Here is a 21,176-nt window from a genome sequence, read left to right on the forward strand (position 1 = left end):
CATGAAAGCTACGTAAAAGCATCTTCACAGGTCTTGGGGAGCACTGCTGCATAAGTTGTACTGTGGTTCCTCTTTCTTTTCACAACCTGTTGTCTGCATTACCCAAAATGCAATGTCTCACTCAGGGGCATCTCTATCAGCAATATCAGGATTTATACACTTTTTTCTCATATGCAGTCGAACACTCAAAGACCTGTAAACACACCTTAATGTGTACATTTGGCGGAGTTGCCCTTTAAGGCCAAATATGCACATCTGTCCTTTCAAAGAATGACAACAATGAACATGTGACGACTTTAACTGATCGTCGCCGTGGTGATATAACACGACCTCATCAGCGCTTCAGACAGCGAACACGAAGAAACACGCCGACCACACATTTTCATCACAGTTAAGATTTATTTCATTCAACATTTCACATTACAAATATTTAAAAATTATGCATACTGTTATAAATAGTTGGCTGCAAACAATTAAATAACATTAGATTTTTCTTTTTCGTTTCACCAGAACTTCTACAGACCAACTCCTAGAAATATGGACATATCCGTATTACATAACTTAATTAGAAAGGAAAATACAAAAATAGGAACTTATAAAGTGAAATGACAATAAAAATTAAGGTGATATCTTAAGTAAAAAATGCTATTACTAAATACAACAACCTTCCCATACACAGTTAAAAACTATTGAAATCTTGCCATTAAGTAACATCATAAACAGACAACAATTTAAATATTTATTTTCCTTCAGAAAATGTGAACCATATATTGTGGAGCACAATATAGCAATTAGTAAAAACTAGACACTTTAACATATTAAAAGCTTCACCTCAAAAATATAACAAAAATCTGATCAAAATTATAAAAATCAATTATACATTCCAATTAAAAATATACCAATAAACAGCTAAATACATTGTTGACCTAATAATTACAATGCAATCAATCACAGTAGCTTAAAATAAATAAAATAAGCAAATGAGCACAAAACCTTTAATGTTTTAAAAATAACTTCAATTATTTATATTAGTACAAATAGTTTGATTTCTTTTCTTTTTTACAAACACCAGCATGAAAAGGATTACAATAACAGTAGAAAATGACTGTGAAAAACATATTAACATCTTCTTTAATTAAATGTCTGCAATTAAAAATGGCATTAAAGAATTACATTGCAAAGAGTCTTTATCTGGAAAAAGGTTCAAAAGAAGTATTGCACATAACAACTTGAAGTTAACTTGCAACATTTACCACATTCAAGTCTTTAAGCTCCCCTTCCTCCAGATAGGTCTATATAAGATCACCTCGACAGACAGCGGGGATGAGTTCTCAAGTCTTTTAAACAGTGTTCTAGAAGGATGCTCAAAGTCCTGCACTGCCCGAAAAAAAATCGATTTTAAAGTTCGTTTCTGTCTTGTTTCTCGTCTTTTATCTCTCCGTCATGTGCATCCTGCAGAGGTCTGCGAATGGGGAAGCGAAGGAGATCGACACGTTGGGGGGGAGGGGGAGGAGCTGAGGGGGAGGGGTGAGGTGAGGTGAGGTGAGGTGAGGTGAGAGCGGGTTTGGGGTGTCCTTAACAACTGAATAGTTGAGAAACATTTGGTGCACACCACAACAATTAATTTTAATAGCTAATTCATGTACTTGTCATTTTCTCTTTTTTTTTTGTCATGCATGCTAAGGATTACAATAGGTGCTAGTTGGCAAGTTCAAGAATATATATATACTTTTTTTTTTTCAAATATTAAAATATCTAAACACCAAACATCCATTCTTGTGATACAAGATTCAGCGTTAAGCGTGAACCAAATTTTGCATTCTCCTTATAATATGTTATACTCCATCTATGGAGAGGAAACCAAGACAGAAGTTACCATTTTCCAACTAGTATAGCCATGTTTAGAGACATTAACATCAATTTTAATTTACAGTCTTTTTTTCTTTTGTTTTTTTTTTTTTTTTTAATTCTCGCCATGCTGTTATTGACCAGATTGACTGGAAACATCTAGTGTACGAAAAGCTAAGACCAAGAGAGCGTTACACTTTGGTCTCTCCTCTGCAGATCTGAAGTCGCATCAACACAAGTGCGCACTTAGTTGTAAAGTTTCCTCAGCACTGAAATGTATAAAAAGCATAACTGAAAATAATATATATTGAAATCACTCAACTTTTTTTTTTTTCGTAAAATGAACATTTCCATATATGCAGATCTCTCAGTAACAAAAGTACAAAAGCTACCTTTCACAATGTGAAAAATTGAGGTATTGCAAAAAGGAGTTTCCCCATTTGTGAAAAATGTGCCTAAAATGACTGTTGGAAAAAGAAAAAATATTTAGAAAAGTAGTGCATAATAAATGTTTATATGTGCATGACAAAATAATTTAGCTAGAAAACACTGTACCAAAAATCAGCAGGCCATGTATAAAATAATCTTTTTTTTTCATCTCATTTAACAGCAAATTCTTCACAAAGTGTTTTAACTTCTAAAATGCTCACCCACCGCACCAAAACTAATGTCCAGGGTGCAAAACTGGTGCAACGACACCACGCCGATATGAGGATACGTGTCTCACTAGTGTGTATAATCAAGTTTCTGTACTAACTCCCTGACATGTTTAAATGCTCGGCTAGTAGGTCGCCACTGAGTGACTTAAAAACGTCAAACAAATGTGAGGATTAGTTTTACTTTCGCTGTGTGAATGTGCACGTTATGTTAAATTGTCCCCAAACACGCAGACCTATTTGAGATTAAAAAGAACTAGTGCCTTCCAGCGTGCACCTCCATTTTGAGCTATGGAGAGTGTGAGGCCTTGTGTGTATGTGTGTGTGTGTGTGTGTGTGTATGTGTGTGTATATGTGTGTGTGTGTGTGTGTGTCTGTCTGCAAGCCCTGTTGTTTCTTTCCACCGGTGTTCTAATGGGTTTAGACTGCTCTGTCAGAGATATATATATATATATATATATATATATATATATATATATATATATATATATATATATATATATATATATATATATATATATATATATATATATATATATATATATATATATATATATATATATATATATATATATATATATTATGTTCAAGGCCAATCTTTGGTTCGCTGGGCTTGACAGTTAAGCAAAACTGGGCAGAAGAAGTGACCGATTTAAAAAAAAAAAGAATATATATGAAAAAAAAACGTCCTTGAAGAAATGAGAAAGAAACGAAGAATAAAAACCTAAAACAAGAAATGAGCTGCAGTATGACCCACTACTGCACAGCCATCTTTGGTTCCCATAAGCCACTGCGTAGAACCGACCGTTCTCAAGAGAAAACTGCATGTGGGTAACAAGTGTGCAGTAGTGGAGCACACTGCAGAGACTATCTTCATTTATGCTTCAAAAACACTGGATGCTGAGTTGGATTAGCTTGGCGGGAGAAAGGATCGAGGGTTCGCCGAAAGGGCAGATTCCCTCCGCGACTCAAATGTGTGCCGACGATTTTTTCGGAAATCAGATAGACTTTAATTGCTTCTTTCATTAGGCGTAGCTGACTCTCGGATGCAAAGTAGAACCTTTTCATTAAAGACTTGGGAGAATTGCACAAATGCGTTTTTAAAAAAAAGGAGGAAAAAAAAAACTCTACCAAAGACAGGCGTTCCCCCGTAGAAACTGCAATATAAAAAGGTGGTTGCTCGACCAGCCTTCTCTCGAGGGGCTACCTTAACCTCAGTCCTGAAGGATGTGGATCCAAGCGCCGCAGGTTTAGATCCCTTAACCTCTGTTAGCTGCTAGCTCAGCAGCGGAGGCCGCAGGCAGACATGAGGAGGGGGAGTGGGGCTGGACTCATCTCTTGACCAGTAAGCCTGTCTGTCTCTCCTGTAGCCTCCCTACGCCATACATTCCCCTAATACGCCGCATACTGTACCATGCTCTGCTCTGTCCCTAGCACAACCCTGGGTTTGATTACAAAAATAAGGAGGTGATGAAGCAAGTGAGTACAAAACTGTGCCAGTCACATCACACTCTGCCTGTTGCATCACTTCCCTTTGATTATACTTCTAAGGAAAGGAGAACACCAGCGGGTGACAATGTTTTCGTTCTTGCTTTCTTTCTTTCTTTTTTAAACTGTATTCGGCACATTAGCAGCTGAGTTTGAGGTATTAGTTTTTGCATGTCAAAATGGAGATCAAAACCCAAATATGTGTGTTGCTATAATTTCGTTGTGGTTTTTCAAGTAACGTCAATATTCGTATGATCTTGGAAATCATAAAAAGAAAAAAGGTTCAAACATTTTGATCTGGGAGGGAAAAGTATCCATGTCGTTCTGCAGTGGGCCCTCTCTGTTCTGTAAAGTTAATCAAGATTCAGCTTTGGTTCACTACTAAGGGTCTCATATACTGGATCTGCACTCTTTAAAATGGAAATAAGTGCACTCTTCTTTAGCAACACCTTTTTCAATTCACATTTGCTCTGGAGCCTCTTGTGTCAATAGGAAACTTGAATCGCAGCTCTCAAAAAAAAAAACAAACAGCCAATCGTAACTTGTTTGCTCGGGAGACTCGGTACAACACAAAAAGCAAAGAGCTCTGCTACAAAAGAAGTCCATCAAATGTCAAATGAAGTGTATTTGTTTTGGGGCGTCTCGTATCAAAATTAAAATTAAATACATCGTTTGGAAAAAATATGCCAATTGAATAGCAGAGTACCATATCACACCTCAAACGTTCTAATATATGTATTTTTTGAGAACTCATAAAAATATTTCAAAAATCAAACGCATAAATAAAATTATGTTACACATCTTTTTCCTTGCTGGACATATTTGGATATAATTCCAGTTTTCTTTTCTATCTTCAAAATATAGATATATATTAACTTAGAAAAAAAAAATGAGAAAAAGGTTCAGTGAAATTAGAGCGAAAAGGAACCAGCAACAGAAAAGTGCATTTATTTGTACAATGATTTGCGACTCCTGCACTACCTGCCCTCCTGCTCCCCTGCTGCCTCTCCCTCTCTGTCCTCCGCTCAGTTCCAGCGGAAGGAGATGTGACGGGGTCGGTCGCCTCCCTCCTTCACCAGGGGTTTGTGAAACTCTCGTCCGGCGCGCGAGTGGATGGCCGCCCAGCAGTACTCGCAGTAGTACTGCAGACAGGTGACGTTGGCGCAGAAGAACGGCGCAAACTTCCCGCCGCAGCGAGTTCCCTGGCACTCATCGCACAGCTGGTCATCCAGCACGTATGGCTTCACTTCCACCTGCAGTCAGAGAAGAGGGTCGTTCAGATTTCAGTCAGTTTTTGATTGTTCCTGCAAACTAAAGATTCTGAGTAAATCGGTCTTCTAGATGTTTTTCAGAGGTAAATCTGAAAACATGGTATGCAGCTTCTTTAAAGTTAGTATGCTAAAGATTTTCTGCTACTGGTCTATAATGTGCAGCTCGAACCTTCAGGAGCCTGAACTGACTTTCACACCTGAACCTGCCAGTTAATGGTTACTCTGGAGATGTTGGAGTATGAATTTGACAGGCGGCTGATTGTTACATATTGCACCTTTTAAAGAGTTCAACTGGGGAGGACAGGATGACTCTTTTTATGAAGCAGTCACATGAAATGCTTCAACAAAACAAAACATGGCATTTTGCCAGCAGACTGGTTTGAAATATTGTGGTGGAACGATGAGCAGCCACAGTGAGCTGCTACATGTAGAAGAACTGCATGTGCTCAAACTGCCTCTCCAGACCAAACTACACACCACTCGCTTTCTTTTCCGACTGCTCAGTGATGAGGAACTGTGCTATTAGCGAGTAAATGTCGCTTTAAAATCTACACACCAATTATGCAAATGAGAAGGCAGCATACTATTATTTCAGCATTTTATTTTATGATGTTAACTCAATATTTCGGCTCTCTCTCGTTCACTCAGCTCTGCTGTGCAAATGTGAATAACATTCAGGTCAATTCGATTACAAGTCACCTCAAGCTGTGATACTGTCATTCCTCTGCTGCTGGAAACAGTCAATGATGACGAATCTAAACACTTAAACCTCTCTTACTTCAACACTCTAATCAATAATCAGCCTCCACCTGCCTGTAACTGATAACTGATAGACTTTTCCTGTTCTTGTACTTCTAACTGTAACCATCTTTTCGCTGCTCTCACTCGACGGCAGACATTTTGAGTCCAGCCTGAATTTGTAAAAAAGTTCTTTGGTTTTGTTTTGTCATCATTTTTCTCCCATGCAGCACACAGGAGCTTAAACTAGTTTTTTGTTTGCGACCAGGTTTGAAGAAATTAACTTAGTAAAGAGTAGTAAAAAAAATTCTGTATAGAGTATGAAATGTTTTACTCAAGAGCTTCTGTCTTTTAGCAGAACTCAGAAATGGGGCAAAGGTGAGGAAAGTTGGAGAGAAACACGACCGGAAGTGAGACGTGGGGGTGACAAATGAAGAAAGAAGGGGGCCGAGAGGAGAGGACGAAAAACACTGAGGTCTCTTTTCTTTCCACTCACCCGTTTATCGATTTCTCCATGCTGCAGCTGTACAAAGCGAGCACTGATAGCAGCAATGTAGCTCTGCTGATTAGAGAAGGCGACCCGCCCCGCTCCCTTGGGGTACTTCAGCTCAGGGTCTGTGTCGATGCCAGCGTAGCAAACGCCGCCGTACAGGCGGTCCATGATCATGGCCAGCTCCACTGCAACACACACAGAACCATCTCAACAAGACGTTCACCAAGACGAGTCTGACGCACAGAAGCGAAAGACAAGTACGCATAAAAGAAACCTTCATATGATGACAACACACACACACACACACACACACACAGGATTAAAGGTTCACTCTGTAGTTTTAGGGAGGAAATTCTAGTCAGGACAGAAAGTTCTTCACTGAACATTATTTTGCCCTAAACAAGCTAAATAAACAAACTCCCTGTGGTTTCATGACTGTATAAACTGAATAAACAAACTGACCTTGAAGGACAACACAATGTCGCACTGTTTCACTTTGTTTATACACTATATTACCAAAAGTATTCGCTCACCTGCCTTTACTCATTCTATGAACTGAAGTGCCATCCCATTCCTAACTCATAGAATTCAATATGATGTCGGTCCACCTTTTGCAGCTATTACAGCTTCAACTCTTCTGGGAAGACTGTCCACAAGGTTGAGGAGAGTGTTTATAGGAATTTTTGACCATTCTTCCAAAAGCGCATTGGTGAGGTCACACACTGATGTTGGTCGAGAAGGCCTGGCTCTCAGTCTCCGCTCTAATTCATCCCAAAGGTGTTCTATCGGGTTCAGGTCAGGACTCTGTGCAGGCCAGTCAAGTTCATCCACACCAGACTCTGTCATCCACGTCTTTATGGACCTTGCTTTGTGCACTGGTGCACAGTCATGTTGGAAGAGGAAGGGGCCCGCTCCAAACTGTTCCCACAAGGTTGGGAGCATGGAATTGTCCAAAATGTTTTGGTATCCTGAAGCATTCAATGTTCCTTTCACTGGAACTAAGGGGCCAAGCCCAGCTCCTGAAAAACAACCCCATACCATAATTCCTCCTCCACCAAATTTCACAGTTGGCACAATGCAATCTGAAATGTACCGTTCTCCTGGCAACCTCCAAACCCAGACTCGTCCATCAGATTGCCAGATGGAAAAGCGTGATTCATCACTCCAGAGAACGCGTCTCCACTGCTCTAGAGGCCAGTGACGGCGTGCTTTACACCATTGCATCCGACGCCTTGCATTGCACTTGGTGATGTGTGGCTTGGCTGCAGCTGCTCGGCCATGGAAACCCATTCCATGAAGCTCTCTGCGTACTGTACTTGGGCTAATCTGAAGGTCACATGAAGTTTGTAGCTCTCTAGCAATTGACTGTGCAGAAAGTCGGCGACCTCTTTGCACTATGCGCTTCAGCATCCGCTGACCCCTCTCCGTCACTTTACGTGGCCTACCACTTCGTGGCTGAGTTGCTGTTGTTCCCAAACGCTTCCATTTTGTTATAATAGAGCTGACAGTTGACTGTGGAATATTTAGGAGCGAGGAAATTTCACGACTGGATTTGTTGCACAAGTGGCATCCTATGACAGTTCCACGCTGGAATTCACTGAGCTCCTGAGAGCGGCCCATTCTTTCACAAATGTCTTGTTTCACAGTCTGCATGCCTGAGTGCTTGAATTTATACACCTGGGGCCAGGCCAAGTGATTAGAACACCTGATTCTGATCATTTGAATGGGTGAGCGAATACTTTTGGTAATATAGTGTATGTGGCAGACCCTGCCACCTTTCTACTTTCAAACAGTGTTTTGGGACCCTATTTTGCTCTGAGAACATCTTGTTTGTTCAGGGACAGAAAACATGAATCATTCTCAGTTTGTATTATTACCTCCTTAATATTGTAAACGTTAAAATTTGGAGTCTGAATTTCTTCCAAAAATGACGTAGTGCCCCTTTAACAGATAAAGCCAGTGAACACAATCACTGAGAGTTCATCATCATCTGACAGCTTACAGCCGCCGGCACAGGATGGATTTAAGTCCAGCAGTGTTTGGTGGGTCACATGCGAGAGAAGTTCAGCTTCGAAAACAGCTGCAACAAACAGATTTAAGTTATTTAAAACCTGCATCTGTTTTTCTTAATAGCAGTGGAAAAATATGCAAATTGGGGGGAGACAGCCCTGAAGATTTACAATACAGCTCTACAAGTTAAAACATGAAAAAAGTCAAATGGCAGGGTTTTTTTTAATAGATTTTGCACATGTAAATTTCGACACAGTCTCATAAAACATTTAATGCACTGCAGGGTCCTGTGACCTTGGTCATCACCACAACAACGGTGCGGTGCAGACAACATGAACACACAGCACACATAACATCGCTATCAGGATAAAAGGGAATTTAATATTCTGCACAGCACAGCGTGCCACAGAGACGACTTCCTGATGGGACCAGTGTAGGTCAAAGCCGATTTTCACTGGCACAGAGCTTCTTTTAGCTCTGCCCTCCAGCAAGTCTAATGTTTATTATGAACACAGGCTGATCACGCTGCAGTGTCTTACAGAAAGGAGAATTTTGTTAAAAGCTGGCACTTCAAAGACTGGGATGAAGCACGAGGAGCACGGCAAGTGAAGGGCGAGTACTTAGAGTTGCTATTTGAGATGAACAGTTTAAACATATGCAAGAGTTACAAGCCGGTTAACTGAAAAGATAAGAAAAACTAAAACGTCTATATTACGAAGTTAATATTATATATTCAGCTAGATAATATTAGAAATATTAGACTTGCCTTGCAAACTCTCATTTGTTGTTAATTTATCTAAGTCTTCTATATAAAGATACAAAAATGCGGGCTACCTGCACGGAGCGGACGAGGGACACCTCCCACAAAGATGGTTTTCCTCGGGTCCAGAGGCTGAGATCCATCCATCACAAAATCACTGTCATTCAGGTTCCACGGGCGGATCTGGACCTGTCACACACGAGAGCAACAGGTTTCAGCTCGAGAAATAAACTGCACTGGGTACAGTTTCAAACAAACTTTACTCGTAAAGTCAAGTAAAAGTCATAACAAATAGTTTCACTGAGCTCAGAGGACACAGCCGGAGCAGATGGGTGCGTTTGTGTGTGTTCCCACTGACCGGCTTGTCTTTGATGGTGGGGCTGGACACACAGAGGTACAGCTTGCCGTCCTCTTCAATGCAGGCATCGATCAAAGCCTGCACTGAGCTCTCATCCTGGAACAGCAGGAAGGCGTAGCCTATACAGAATACAGCAGGGTTATTCATGCTGCATGGGAAGCAATGTATAGACAAAGAGTCACACTGGAGTTCAGAGCAGTGATTACTGTGACTGTCAGCGTGATCACAACACACTTCCTGTTTATACCCTCCTGTGGCGAACGCAAATGGTCCAACATGCAAAATGCTTCACGTAACAGGCAAAAGACTGCACAGACGCACACGTATCAACAGTGGAGGTATAACACATAAGCTAACACACAGTGCTGTAACAAAGACTCAGACTTCAGTCTTTTGTAGTCATAAATTAAACGGTGAGCAGTGACAAGAGAAAGCAGCACAGACTGAAGGTGCAGCCATCTTCACATACCTTTAGGGGGGAAATAAGATTTGCTCTCCGCTTTGTGAGGCCAGTCCACAAACAGATGTCCGAAACGCCGGAAACTGGCTGTAATCTCATCTGAAATAAAGCAGACACAACACACGCACCGTGAGTGTGCAGGTGTAATATCTGATGGCATCTTATGGTATACCTTTCCCTCAAGTTACGTCCATTTTCCATCCCCAGAGATGAAATAATTATTTTAGATCTCAATGCGACTGCTTTACCTTCATCTATGTCGGGGGGCAGTCCTCCCACGAAGACCTTGCGCGAGTAGCGCTCGACACGCTCTCCGTTCTGGTGCGGGAAGCAGTGTGGCGAGCCGAGGCCGGCGAGACCCTGATCGCCACGCTCGTCATCAGGGAAACCATCTTCCATAGGGAAAAGAGAGGAGTGGCCTGAGAGAGAGAAGAGCAGGAAAGGTTTAATTCCTGGAGAGAGAACTACAGGAAAGGTTGTCATGGTGACAACACTGAGGTAGTGATGACAACTGAACATGGGCAGGATTATCTCTGCTCATTCACCACTGACCACAATGAGTCATCCACCTGTCTTAGATTTTCCTTGACCTGACATCACTTGCCACATCAACAAGACATGTAACGCACCTTTTTAGGAATGCATTCAAACACATTTCTATCTCCTTGGACCAAGTGTGGCTTTAATGTCCTCTGGTTAGCTGAGTCCTTCTGCAGACCCATTAACATCTTTAAAGGGACATTGTGTAGTTTGGGAGAACTCAGAATTTTAATACTGAATAAACAATCTGTTCTCAGAGGGGGAAAAAAGTCCCAAGAACACTGTTCAAAGCTATACAGGTGGCAGGGTCCGCCAAAAATAAACACAGTATGAAAAGGTGTTGTCTTCCAAGGTCAGTTTGTTTATTCAGTGAATTCAGTCAGGAACACAAATGTCTTCCCCAAAACTACACAGACTGATCACATTAAAATACTGCCGTCTGACAGGAAAAACAGCAGCAGGAGAGAAGCGTAACATGCAGAATACAAATGTTAAAGACAATCCAAAAATTATAATAATACCGCCTATTTAAAAATAAAGACACAATCAAGAAGGTCAAGTGTTTCTTCATGAGCGTGGAGATATTGTAAAAAATCCAGTCTGAACGATTAACAAGAAATATGAAATGGACAGAATGTCATGCGCACACAGCCAGCAACTGTGATGTGAATGGAGGACTGGACATGCATGCAGCTTGTCTCAAATAAGCACAGTAGTCCTCTCAGTAAGCAAGTCTAAATAGTGGATGTGCGTGTGTGTGTGTGTGGTAGAGGTTAAGCCCTCCCTAACCTATCCCTGCTCCTATACAGCATGCCCTGAGCTGCTTTATACAGATTTATGCAAGGGAGTTAGCCTGAGCTTACAGTATGTGCTGTGTGAGAGGTGGTATGTGTGTGCGAGTGTGTCCGGCCAAGTGCCTGACCCCATACTGAGGTTTTTGTAGCAGTGTATGTTTGTGTGTTTTTGCAGCTATTGTTAGATGTAAGAATCTTGCATCTTGTGTGTGTGGAGAAAAAAAAGGAAGCCGAGCATAACAAGAAAAACACACAATAAAGGATGAAAGATGCAGAAGATCACGTCACAAGCTCACAGCAAGGCTCGACACTGAAGACAATCATGCAGACTGTAAACACAGGCAACAACCAAACGCCCCGCAACCAGTGAAGTCATTAAAGAACGACTTAACATCGCAAATAAGACAAAATATTGAGACCTGCAGTTGAACTTCAACTGGAAAAGGGACATAATATATCCATGATTATATTTTACCTCGTCTCCTGCTATAATTCCTGGCTGCATGTGGAATAAGGACAAATCAAAGAGAGGGTGATTATAAATGATGCATAATACACTGTACCGATAAATGTACCCGGTGGTTCATGAAAATAGAGCGATGATTCATCGTCTTCCTGCCTCTGTTTTATAAACCATCTCTGAATCATAATCAGCTGGTGAAAACTTCATCCTAATACTTTATTAGTACAAGTTTACACTCAGGTCTGTGGATCCTGGCTTCTCCAGTTCAGCTTTAATGAATAGAGAGATATTCTGCCCAGAATCATATAAAAGCCAAAACAAAAAAGGGAAATATAAAATTGTCCAAGAAGTGGACCCTGAGGCACGCCACAGTTCATCAGGAATACTGTGAGATAGTAAGATAGATGAGCACACACACACCACTTCAGTCCGTAAACAAAGAGACAAATCCACTCAGCATCAAAGACTTCATTACACTCACGCAGCACTAACACATTCATTAGTGTTGAAAAGACTGATAAGTCACAGAGTTCATTCTGATATCAAGAGTAAGAAGTCATCACTCATCACATGTTCAGACTCCCGAGGCTTTTATCATCATTTCTAAACTGTCAGAGTAAATGCAATTGCAAAAAAAGTTTACAGAATTCAGTTATAACAACAGCAAACAGTTTATAATGTAATTATTTTATTTTACCAGGTATTCATATCACTGTGAGGTTTGGATGTTTGGATCAGGAAGATTTACTGCTCAGCGAATGGAAAACAAACTTATGAAGACAGAATCGTTATATCTTGATAATTAAAAGATTTTACAGAAGTGATTGTGAAGCACAATTATGCTGAAAATCAATCATTTTTCTCTGAGTATATATGAATTTAAGCGCAATTAGCCTTGAAAACGTGACAGTTATAATACAGCATTTTAAAGACTTTGTACAAACCCTGAAGCCAGCGGACTGAGTGCAGCCTCACTGACTGAAGCGAGACTCAACACTGTGATGTAAGCTTCTCTGTTTGCCCCTGTAGCTGATACCACAGCAGAGTAGGCACCACTGTGGCAAACTACAGGGGGCTGAACTGTCTCACACACAAAAAGAAAATGAAACTAGCAGAAGTGTTTCACACTCTCCTACGGTCTCGCTTTAGATCTTCCAAACAAAGTGCGTCTATGACAGCCAGTGGTTACCGTTGCAACCTCTCCTGTTTCCACTACAAACACGACAGCAGCACTGCGGTCAAGGAAGGCAGCCGTGGCACCGAGGAGAGAGGAAGGGCGCCTTCCACTCTTACGAACCTACGTAGGTAGACACGAGGCCATCTGCCTCTGCTGAACTCTTCCAGGTAGCCACAGTGTGCTCGCTATGTAAAACATGGCAACGGCAGGAGGCACACTGAGGTAAACAAAGCCTCTTTTCACTACTTGAAAGCAACGTGGTATCGTCTAAAATCAGAGTTCAATCTAAGAGCGATTGAAAGAGTGATGTTTCACCGTTTTAATAATTCTGTTGAGAAGGTATGAAGACCTCTACATCACCTTCTAATTTTTGTAAATGTAAAATTACCCCGATGGGCAGCACACTCATTTCTTTTTGTTTAATTCATTCTGCGGAAATCTAATTTCCTCTTCTGCCATAAAACATGTCTGTAACCCATCTAACAGGTTCATCAGCCCACAATGCAGTTCATGGTCACATGTGTACACAAGACGATGCTCTTTTCACTCATTCCACTTAATACGCTCACTGGGAAATAATGTTTCTTCGGCAGAGCTGTAGTGAAACAAATTAAAATGTGGACACTGGGGAAACTGAAGCAACGACCCCGTCTAAAACTGCAGGAACAGGGAGAGGATGAAGAAGAGGCCAGAACACACAAGCAATAATCCTCAGCTCCCTCAGTGGACTTTCCAACCCAGATGGACATTAACTCTGGAGGGAGGGGGGAGGAGGGTCAGAGAGAACTAGAAAGGGGGAGAGAGAGAGAGAGAGAGAGAGAGAGAGAGAGAGAGAGAGAGAGAGAGAGAGAGAGAGAGAGAGAGAGAGAACAGGAAAGCAGATTGAAAGAGAGCAGAGAGTGCTATAAAAAGAAATGTGTGTGAGAGAGAAAAATAGATTGGAAGAGATGGAGAAACAAGCTGATATAAAATCTGTGTGGGGGTGAGAGAAAATGAGAGTGAACGATCAAGAGAATGAGGAATGCAAGAAACAGATAGAGAGAGAGGCGGGGAGAGAGAGAGATACAGAGATAGAGAGATAGAGAGAGAGATGGTGTGCAACCTCTGAATCCTGCCTATCCGCTGGCACCATCTGTCTCAGGGCTTGATGACAGCTCCTGACCATGTGATCTCACCATGTGACCCAGCGATCTTGTAAAGGAACTGCTGGTCCTCTCCTGTTTTACATGCTGGCCCCGGGATCAGAAGGCAAAGGCCACAACTACGTGATTATACGGGAATGAGGCAAAGTAGAGGTAGCACAATATCAAACCGCTGTTGTGGAAACTGCGGAATGTTTGAGAGATTAACCAGATTTTTATCTAGTCGTCTGACAGAGAAACTGTCGTTTGCACACAGGCTTTCTATCTTGTGTGTACCACGAACATATGGGGTAACTCAAGTAACCAGGAATCTAATTAACTATATTCACAGTAGTTTTTAGAATCATAAGCAACACAGGAAGAATATATAGAGTCAAAAACAAAAAGCTATAAAAAGTGTCATTTTTTGCTATTATACTGACCTAAGAACAATATTACATAATGGCAAATTCCCTGGTGTGAATTATTTGTTGCATGTCACCAACCAACTGATAACTGTCTCTGTATCTATCATAAAAGATAACATGCCTAAAAACAATCCCAGACTACAGTGGGAGTCATATCAGGCTCATTTTGGATTTTTATTTTGGGTTACTACTAGAATAGATTTAAATGCTTTAGTGCTCAAAAAACACATCGGCTTTGTTATATTGTGCAGTTCTGCATCACTGTACTCCCTCAGTGACTGAAGTGCAGTGTTAGCTCCTGTCTCTTTAATATATAAATACAAAATGTATAAATATAAAACACTGAAGGAAATGAAATAAAGGAAAAGCATAAGAGTAATCCACCAAACATAAATCCTTATACTCAGAGAGAAGAATGGCACTAATAATACTACTTGAGCTAAGTTACATGTAGCTATTCCATTTCCTAACGTCTTTTTTTTCTCATTCTCATTCGTTCATATCTCATTCTGTCTAGATGTCCATTAATTTGACTGGTGTCAGAAACCTCTCCATCCACTCATCTCCTCCTCATCCATCTATTCATTTGAGGGACCGTTGTGAAAGGTCATCAACAGAAATTCTTGTTTGGTTAAAACTGCTTTTAAGAGAACAAACGTGAAAATGTCAGTGTTTGTTTCATGGTGACATTTATGAAGCAGAGGTGTGCTGGTGGGCCACACAACGTTCTGGTCGGATCCAATCCCAGGTGGGCGCGAGCACACGAAGCTTCAAAGTCACCCGACACAAACAATCAAGGTGAACTCGTCCCATCCAGCTATCTGTGAGCTGTACTAAATATATGTCCACTGAACTGGGGAAAAACTGACATAACACACCTGAGGAGCATGTTGTTAGTACAGGGTCTTTGTTGTTTGTTAACTTTTTGGTGATTTTAATTTAGATTCAAGAAAAAAACTATTTTAAAAAGCATGTCCTCTTAAATAAAGATTGACATTTAATTCAACTATGTTTAAAAGCATATCCAATCATTTCTAATTCAGTTTGCCAAAATAATCATCGCTATCATAATGCACACAAGCTCCTGATGATTTGAAAACCTGAGCGGATTGCTGTACGCACCATTAAGAGGCAGAGGGTTGTCTCCTCCTGGATGAGGGAACCCCAGACGACCTGCACAGACAGAGAACAGAAACCTTTAACACAGCGACAGACGGAGGGAGAGTTTTAACAAACGTTTCTGTCCGAATTTATCACACCAATGTTTTGTACCGGGATTCATTATTCTAAACCAAAGCCTGTATGTTTCAGGATGAATGAGAAGATGGAATAGTATGGAACTTTCTGGACAATATCCCCTGCTCCACATGGCTTTGTGAATGAATGTGTTGATTGTAGTAACATTTTCACTTTGAGGTTTCAGCCCCATTTTTAGATTTAACAAAAATGGCAACCGCAGAAATGACGGATTAAAAATGTAGAGAACGCTCATCAGTTACGCTTTTCCTAGTTTGTCAAGAGGCTTCGACCATGATGGTGTTCTTGAGCTCACATCGTTTTTGTTTGAATAGTCTGATTTGTTCAGAAGAGTGTATTGTTATTAAAGGGAAATTCCGCCATATTTATATATCAAAGCGTGTCGACATGTCTCGGGGGGTTATACTGTGGAGCAAAATATTATAAAGCCTTTTGTGGCTCCAGAGGAAGCTGCATGTGTTTTTCAAATACTGGTGCCTACATTACCCACAATGCAACTTACCCATGAGTGGAGGCAATTTATCAGATTATATGCAGATTCCACTTCAGCCACAAAATACTTTAAACTAGTTTGTTCTTTTTTTCCACACAAGCAGGACTCCCTGTAAACATGTGTAATATTGGTGGAGCTGCCCTTTAAGTGCATTATGAGTGTACATATGTGTCTATAACAAGTACGAGTAAACTGAGTGTTGCTTCCACGTCAGTCTTATCAGAGGCTACATCTCTGGGACACTAACCATCTCTCTTCCTCCCATCGTGTGCCTCTTTCTCTGAGCCTCACATCGTACATTTTACACTGAGCCACTTGCGAGGCCTCATCTCGCCCGCACACGTGCACACGCATACGCACACACCCACACAAATACATGTTATGATGCCAAACAAGCTTCAAAGTTATTCAAGGCCCGCTCGCTGCAGAGGGATAATGAGATGAAAGAGCTGAAATAGTACAACCATTGTTGTACGGGTACGGACCGCCCTGTGATTGGTGCATTCCGATGCCCCGGTCACATGGAAATCTGGTGGCCCCTCCCCCACACCCTGCCTATTGAGCCCAACAGTGCTCAGTAGATGTGGTGCATAAAGCAGAACTAGACCACAGAAACCAGGACGGACCACCCGTGGCTTCTGCTACACCACACTGTGATGAAGGTTTCCATACAATCAAGCCCGTTAATCACAGTGTGGACGTTATTGGCATCAAATTTCACTCTGATACTAAAACAATCTTAATTAATTAAACAAAAATCTGAGGTGCCAACAAAAAACAGGTCACACAGACGAGCTAATTTCCTCTAGGCTGCACTGCCGAATCAACAGTGTAACTCCCTCTGTAATTTAGCTTTGTAATACATGAGCCAGTAGGTGCACCACCCAAAATCAAAGTCCATCTGAGCACAACCCATCATATTGGAATTTAAGAGCCTTTAATAGTCTCTGAGGAGCAAGTGTGCAATCATGTCAGCACGCCACATCCCCGTGTGTCTGCGGGCTCGTGTGTGCCCGCTCTGTGAACCTTATTTGCGAGCTGCTGGCTGCCTACATGTACATCACAGCAGCAGTTGAAGCACATGCATGCACAAGCACACACAGGGCAGTGCAGTGTGTGCGAGTGTGACTGTGTGTGTTGTGGCTGAACAGAGAGATCCTTTCTGTCAGTCAGGACAATGCTGGAAGCGATTCAAAGCCACTTCTACAGTAGACATTTTGCCTCGCCTGTTCTCTGGCTTCACGGCTCGCACTTTGTTCAATATGTTCCGCCGCAATGAGGAATTTGCGCTCCGATTCCGTGTATCTAAATGTGCTTGTGCACGCAAGCTGTCTGTGTTTATTATATTTGTGTGTAGATGTGCATGTATGTGGGTGACAGGGAGCAGGAGGGAGCAGGAGACAGTTGGCCTGGAGAGGAGTCAGCGCTCGAGGAAAATCTGCTGTAATTAGGATTTTTTCTTTTTACTTTGCTCTGAGGGGAAAGGAAGGGACTCACTTTAGTCACTGCTACACTTGGCACAATGCTGTACAAGCCTAAAATATAATTATGAAAACAAGGAAGAAATAGAATAATATTTAGCAGCAGGCCAAGGGATACAAGACAAAAAAAGATAAGGGACATGGTGTGATGCATCATGTGAAAACAGTAAAGAATGGGGTAGTGTAATGCGAAGGAAATGGCTGAGAATGAATGAGAAAAATGAGGTCAAATTAAAGATGTGAGAGGAAAGACAAACATGCTGTGATATGGAACTGGACGAAGAGTAGAATGATTTGCGAATATAGGACATTAATTTGCTGTATCACATACAAACAGAGCCAGACAGGCAAAGATAAACAGCTTTAACAGGAAGCAACATACTTCTGCTAAACTTGTTCGATTTGAACATAATTTCAAAACCCTACATGGTTTGATTTCTAATGAAGCAGAAGCTTGTGGTCTTCAGTTGAGAAGAAGAACTTGTTTTGTTGCTGGTGCCAAGCTCCTGGATCTAACAGACGCAGGAATGTGTGCCAGCATGGCTGCTTCTAAGACACCAAAACGTGGCTAATGAGCTAACCTTTCAGACTTATTCTCTTAATATTGAGGGAGGATTTACTTTGGCTTGACAGCAGAACATTAGATCACAGCTGGATGTGGCTGAGCGCTGTGGGTGTGAGGCAGAAATAAATACGAGGTGATGGTGAAGTGTCTGCAGCGCCGAGTTTTCACTCACCTCGTTATTCTGGTAGTGAAATTGTGTGTTTTGTGTTGAACACAAAGGGAAATGCTGTATGTGTCCAATATGATTAAATCAGGAATAAAGAGAAATGCAATGACTGACGTGATAAAATACTAAGAAATGTAACTGCTAAAGCTCTAGTCTATGGCCAATCAATCAGGGTTCCTTTAAAACACTGATCACTACCAGCACCACTCCTACAAGCTACTCCCCTCGTGGCCAGTAGCCAATATTGGCCACAGTCCGTTTTGTTAACTAAGCGCTTCCTATCTGTAATTACTGTCAGTTACAACCCCCTGAACAGTTAACAACACTGGCTACCTGCTGCATTCAGTAACTGACAGGGTTAGCACTGGCCAATGTTACCTAACCACGTTGAGCCAATAACGGACATTGGCTAGTCTCTATTAATCAATAACTAAAGTCAGCTGGAGTCCAGTTTCTGATGCATGATTCTGTTTTTTAGCTAATACAAGTGTTCTGAATATACACCCAGCTGTTTCTACCATGCTGTCCACCCCAGAGCGGTTGACATATGTGCATTTTCAGGGCCGATTCACTGTGAAAATATCTTAAGCGTGTGTGAACCACAGACCTTAATTCAGGCATCTAGCTAAGAACCCAATTAAAAAAATATTTAACTTCAGCAGGAGGGAACTGGAAAGGCTGAAATGCTGATGTATTTATAGGTTATTGGGCTGGAGACTACAGACTGGTGACTATAGACAGCCTTATCTAAGTAGTCGGTTTTTAAATACATTTATTTCATCAGCAATCAGATGGAAAAAAGTGTCTGATAGATGGTAAAAAGCAGCAACTCTGATCTGACCATGGGCCAGGCCAACAAGTGATCGATCTCTGGAGGATAGCTTAAATACATCGGTCAACAGAACACAATATGGACCAAACAACATCAACATTATAACCTTCATGAAGGAAGGATTATTTGAAGGGCTGTTGTATTAGACTGCATTGTTTTAGCGAGATGAAATAAATGGGCAACTGAGCACAACAGCAATTATCAAATCAGTGGAGAGGTTTAAAGAGCAGGAACACTGCTGTGCTACTGTCAGTGTCTCTGGAAATATATTCATTCTGACTGGACTTTCTGTGAACAGACACACAACCAAAACCTCACAATACTGACAACAGCAACTTGTATTTGTGTTGAAACAACCGTGCGTCACTGTGCTGTAAAAAACACTGTCATCATCCTGTAGAATGGGAGGCTCCACAGCCGAGATTATTAGAAACCAACAATGGCAAACAACCTCACTTCAGATCAGTGGGAGTCCTTCCCTCTCTCTCAAATCCCCTCCTAAACACAGAGCCTAAGCTTCTATCAGACGCGTACTCTCTTTGCATCTCCTTCTCAAAATGCACAAGAAAGAGGTCGTACTCACAGCACCGCACTGAGGCACAAAAAGAAAATACTCTTTGTTTCTAATTCAAAGTGGGAAGAAGAGGGAAGGAGGAGGAAGAGAGGTGTGAGCTGACTGCTACGCAGGCTAACCTTTCTTATTACTGCTCATCATAACACCAAAAGAAGACACAATGTCTCGTTGTCTGACCTGAGGAGGAAGTGAAACTTCTCTGCTAAGAATCGAGGCGTTAAATTGTGAATAAGTGTGAGTGTGTATCAGCTCTACCTTCAAGTGTAACGCTGCCTTTGGCTGCTTGGCTGATGAGATCCAGTCATGCTGCACATTTATCTTTATCACGTGTGTTTGAAGTGAATTTATGAAGCGTAGGATCCATTTACATTTAGTTCTACTGTGGTTCATATGTTGCCATAACGGTTTTTATAGGCTTGATTGTTATTTTGCAGATTTCATTGTACATTTTGAAAACAGTGTTGTTGCCATATGGCCTTATTATCACATCCTGATAAAGGTCTTTAATATCAAGATAGCCCCGATATATAACACATTTTATGTCAATTTTCATGAGGTATTTCATTATTTCAAATTCTCAATTAGGTATGTGACAGAATGTAAACATGTTAGTGCATAAAGTATAAAAAGGTGCCACTGGAAACAGCCTCTTACAACATCTGGGTTGTTTTGAGCACTTGACTGTACTCCTGCAGCTCTCATCCGTACACTCTGTCAGTACTGTCTGATGTAATTCTGTAGCCTCATATCATTTTCTGTCCCTCCTGTGTGTTGACTGAGGGTGCTTCAGTATCTGTGTGACGATTACTGTTTTTATTCCCTGCTGGCTCCTGGGAGATAACAAAGTTTATCTTATCTTATTTGAAAGAGGGTTAATGGGTTTGAGTCTTTTGTGGGGACCAGTCTGCAGGATAGTCTGCAAAGTTCTATTTTCTAAGTCCAACCAGGAGAAGTCGACCTTTAGGTTCCCTCTGCATCGTCTTGGCTTGAGTCCTTCTCCCATTCAGAATTTCCCTGTTTTGTGTCATGTTCACTCTCCTCCATATTTATTTGTCTTGCCTTCATGCTAGTGTCAGGCAGAATAACGTAAACTTTGTCCAATGACAAAAGATACTGCTGTAAATCGTACAAAATGAAATAAACAATAGAGTATTGTTGACAAAAATATAGAAATATATACAGACAGTTTCAATACCTGAATTC

General features: G+C 41.3%; 1 protein-coding gene across 5 annotated transcripts in view; it reads right to left on the minus strand.

Annotated features, from left to right (window-relative positions):
- Positions 1 to 411: 411 nt before the first annotated feature.
- Positions 412 to 21,176, minus strand: part of cpeb4b (cytoplasmic polyadenylation element binding protein 4b) — a 34,280-nt gene continuing 13,515 nt past the window's right edge. Inside the window, exons 4-12 of one of the 5 annotated variants that reach the window (XM_037119064.1) lie at positions 15,728 to 15,778; positions 11,892 to 11,915; positions 10,331 to 10,501; positions 10,092 to 10,181; positions 9,623 to 9,741; positions 9,339 to 9,453; positions 6,498 to 6,679; positions 4,974 to 5,245; positions 412 to 1,514 (exon numbers count right to left, since the gene is read on the minus strand). In XM_037119064.1, the coding sequence (XP_036974959.1) occupies positions 5,018 to 5,245; positions 6,498 to 6,679; positions 9,339 to 9,453; positions 9,623 to 9,741; positions 10,092 to 10,181; positions 10,331 to 10,501; positions 11,892 to 11,915; positions 15,728 to 15,778 (980 nt within the window). In that variant the 3' untranslated portion in view covers positions 412 to 1,514; positions 4,974 to 5,017. Of the gene's footprint in view, positions 1,515 to 3,087; positions 3,946 to 4,916; positions 5,246 to 6,497; positions 6,680 to 9,338; positions 9,454 to 9,622; positions 9,742 to 10,091; positions 10,182 to 10,330; positions 10,502 to 11,891; positions 11,916 to 15,727; positions 15,779 to 21,176 lie in introns of those variants that run through there. The other 4 variants (XM_037119063.1, XM_037119062.1, XM_037119065.1 and 1 more) reach the window with 4 other exon arrangements.

This window comes from Acanthopagrus latus, chromosome 13 (genome assembly GCF_904848185.1).
Source record: "Acanthopagrus latus isolate v.2019 chromosome 13, fAcaLat1.1, whole genome shotgun sequence".
NCBI lineage: Eukaryota > Metazoa > Chordata > Actinopteri > Spariformes > Sparidae > Acanthopagrus > Acanthopagrus latus.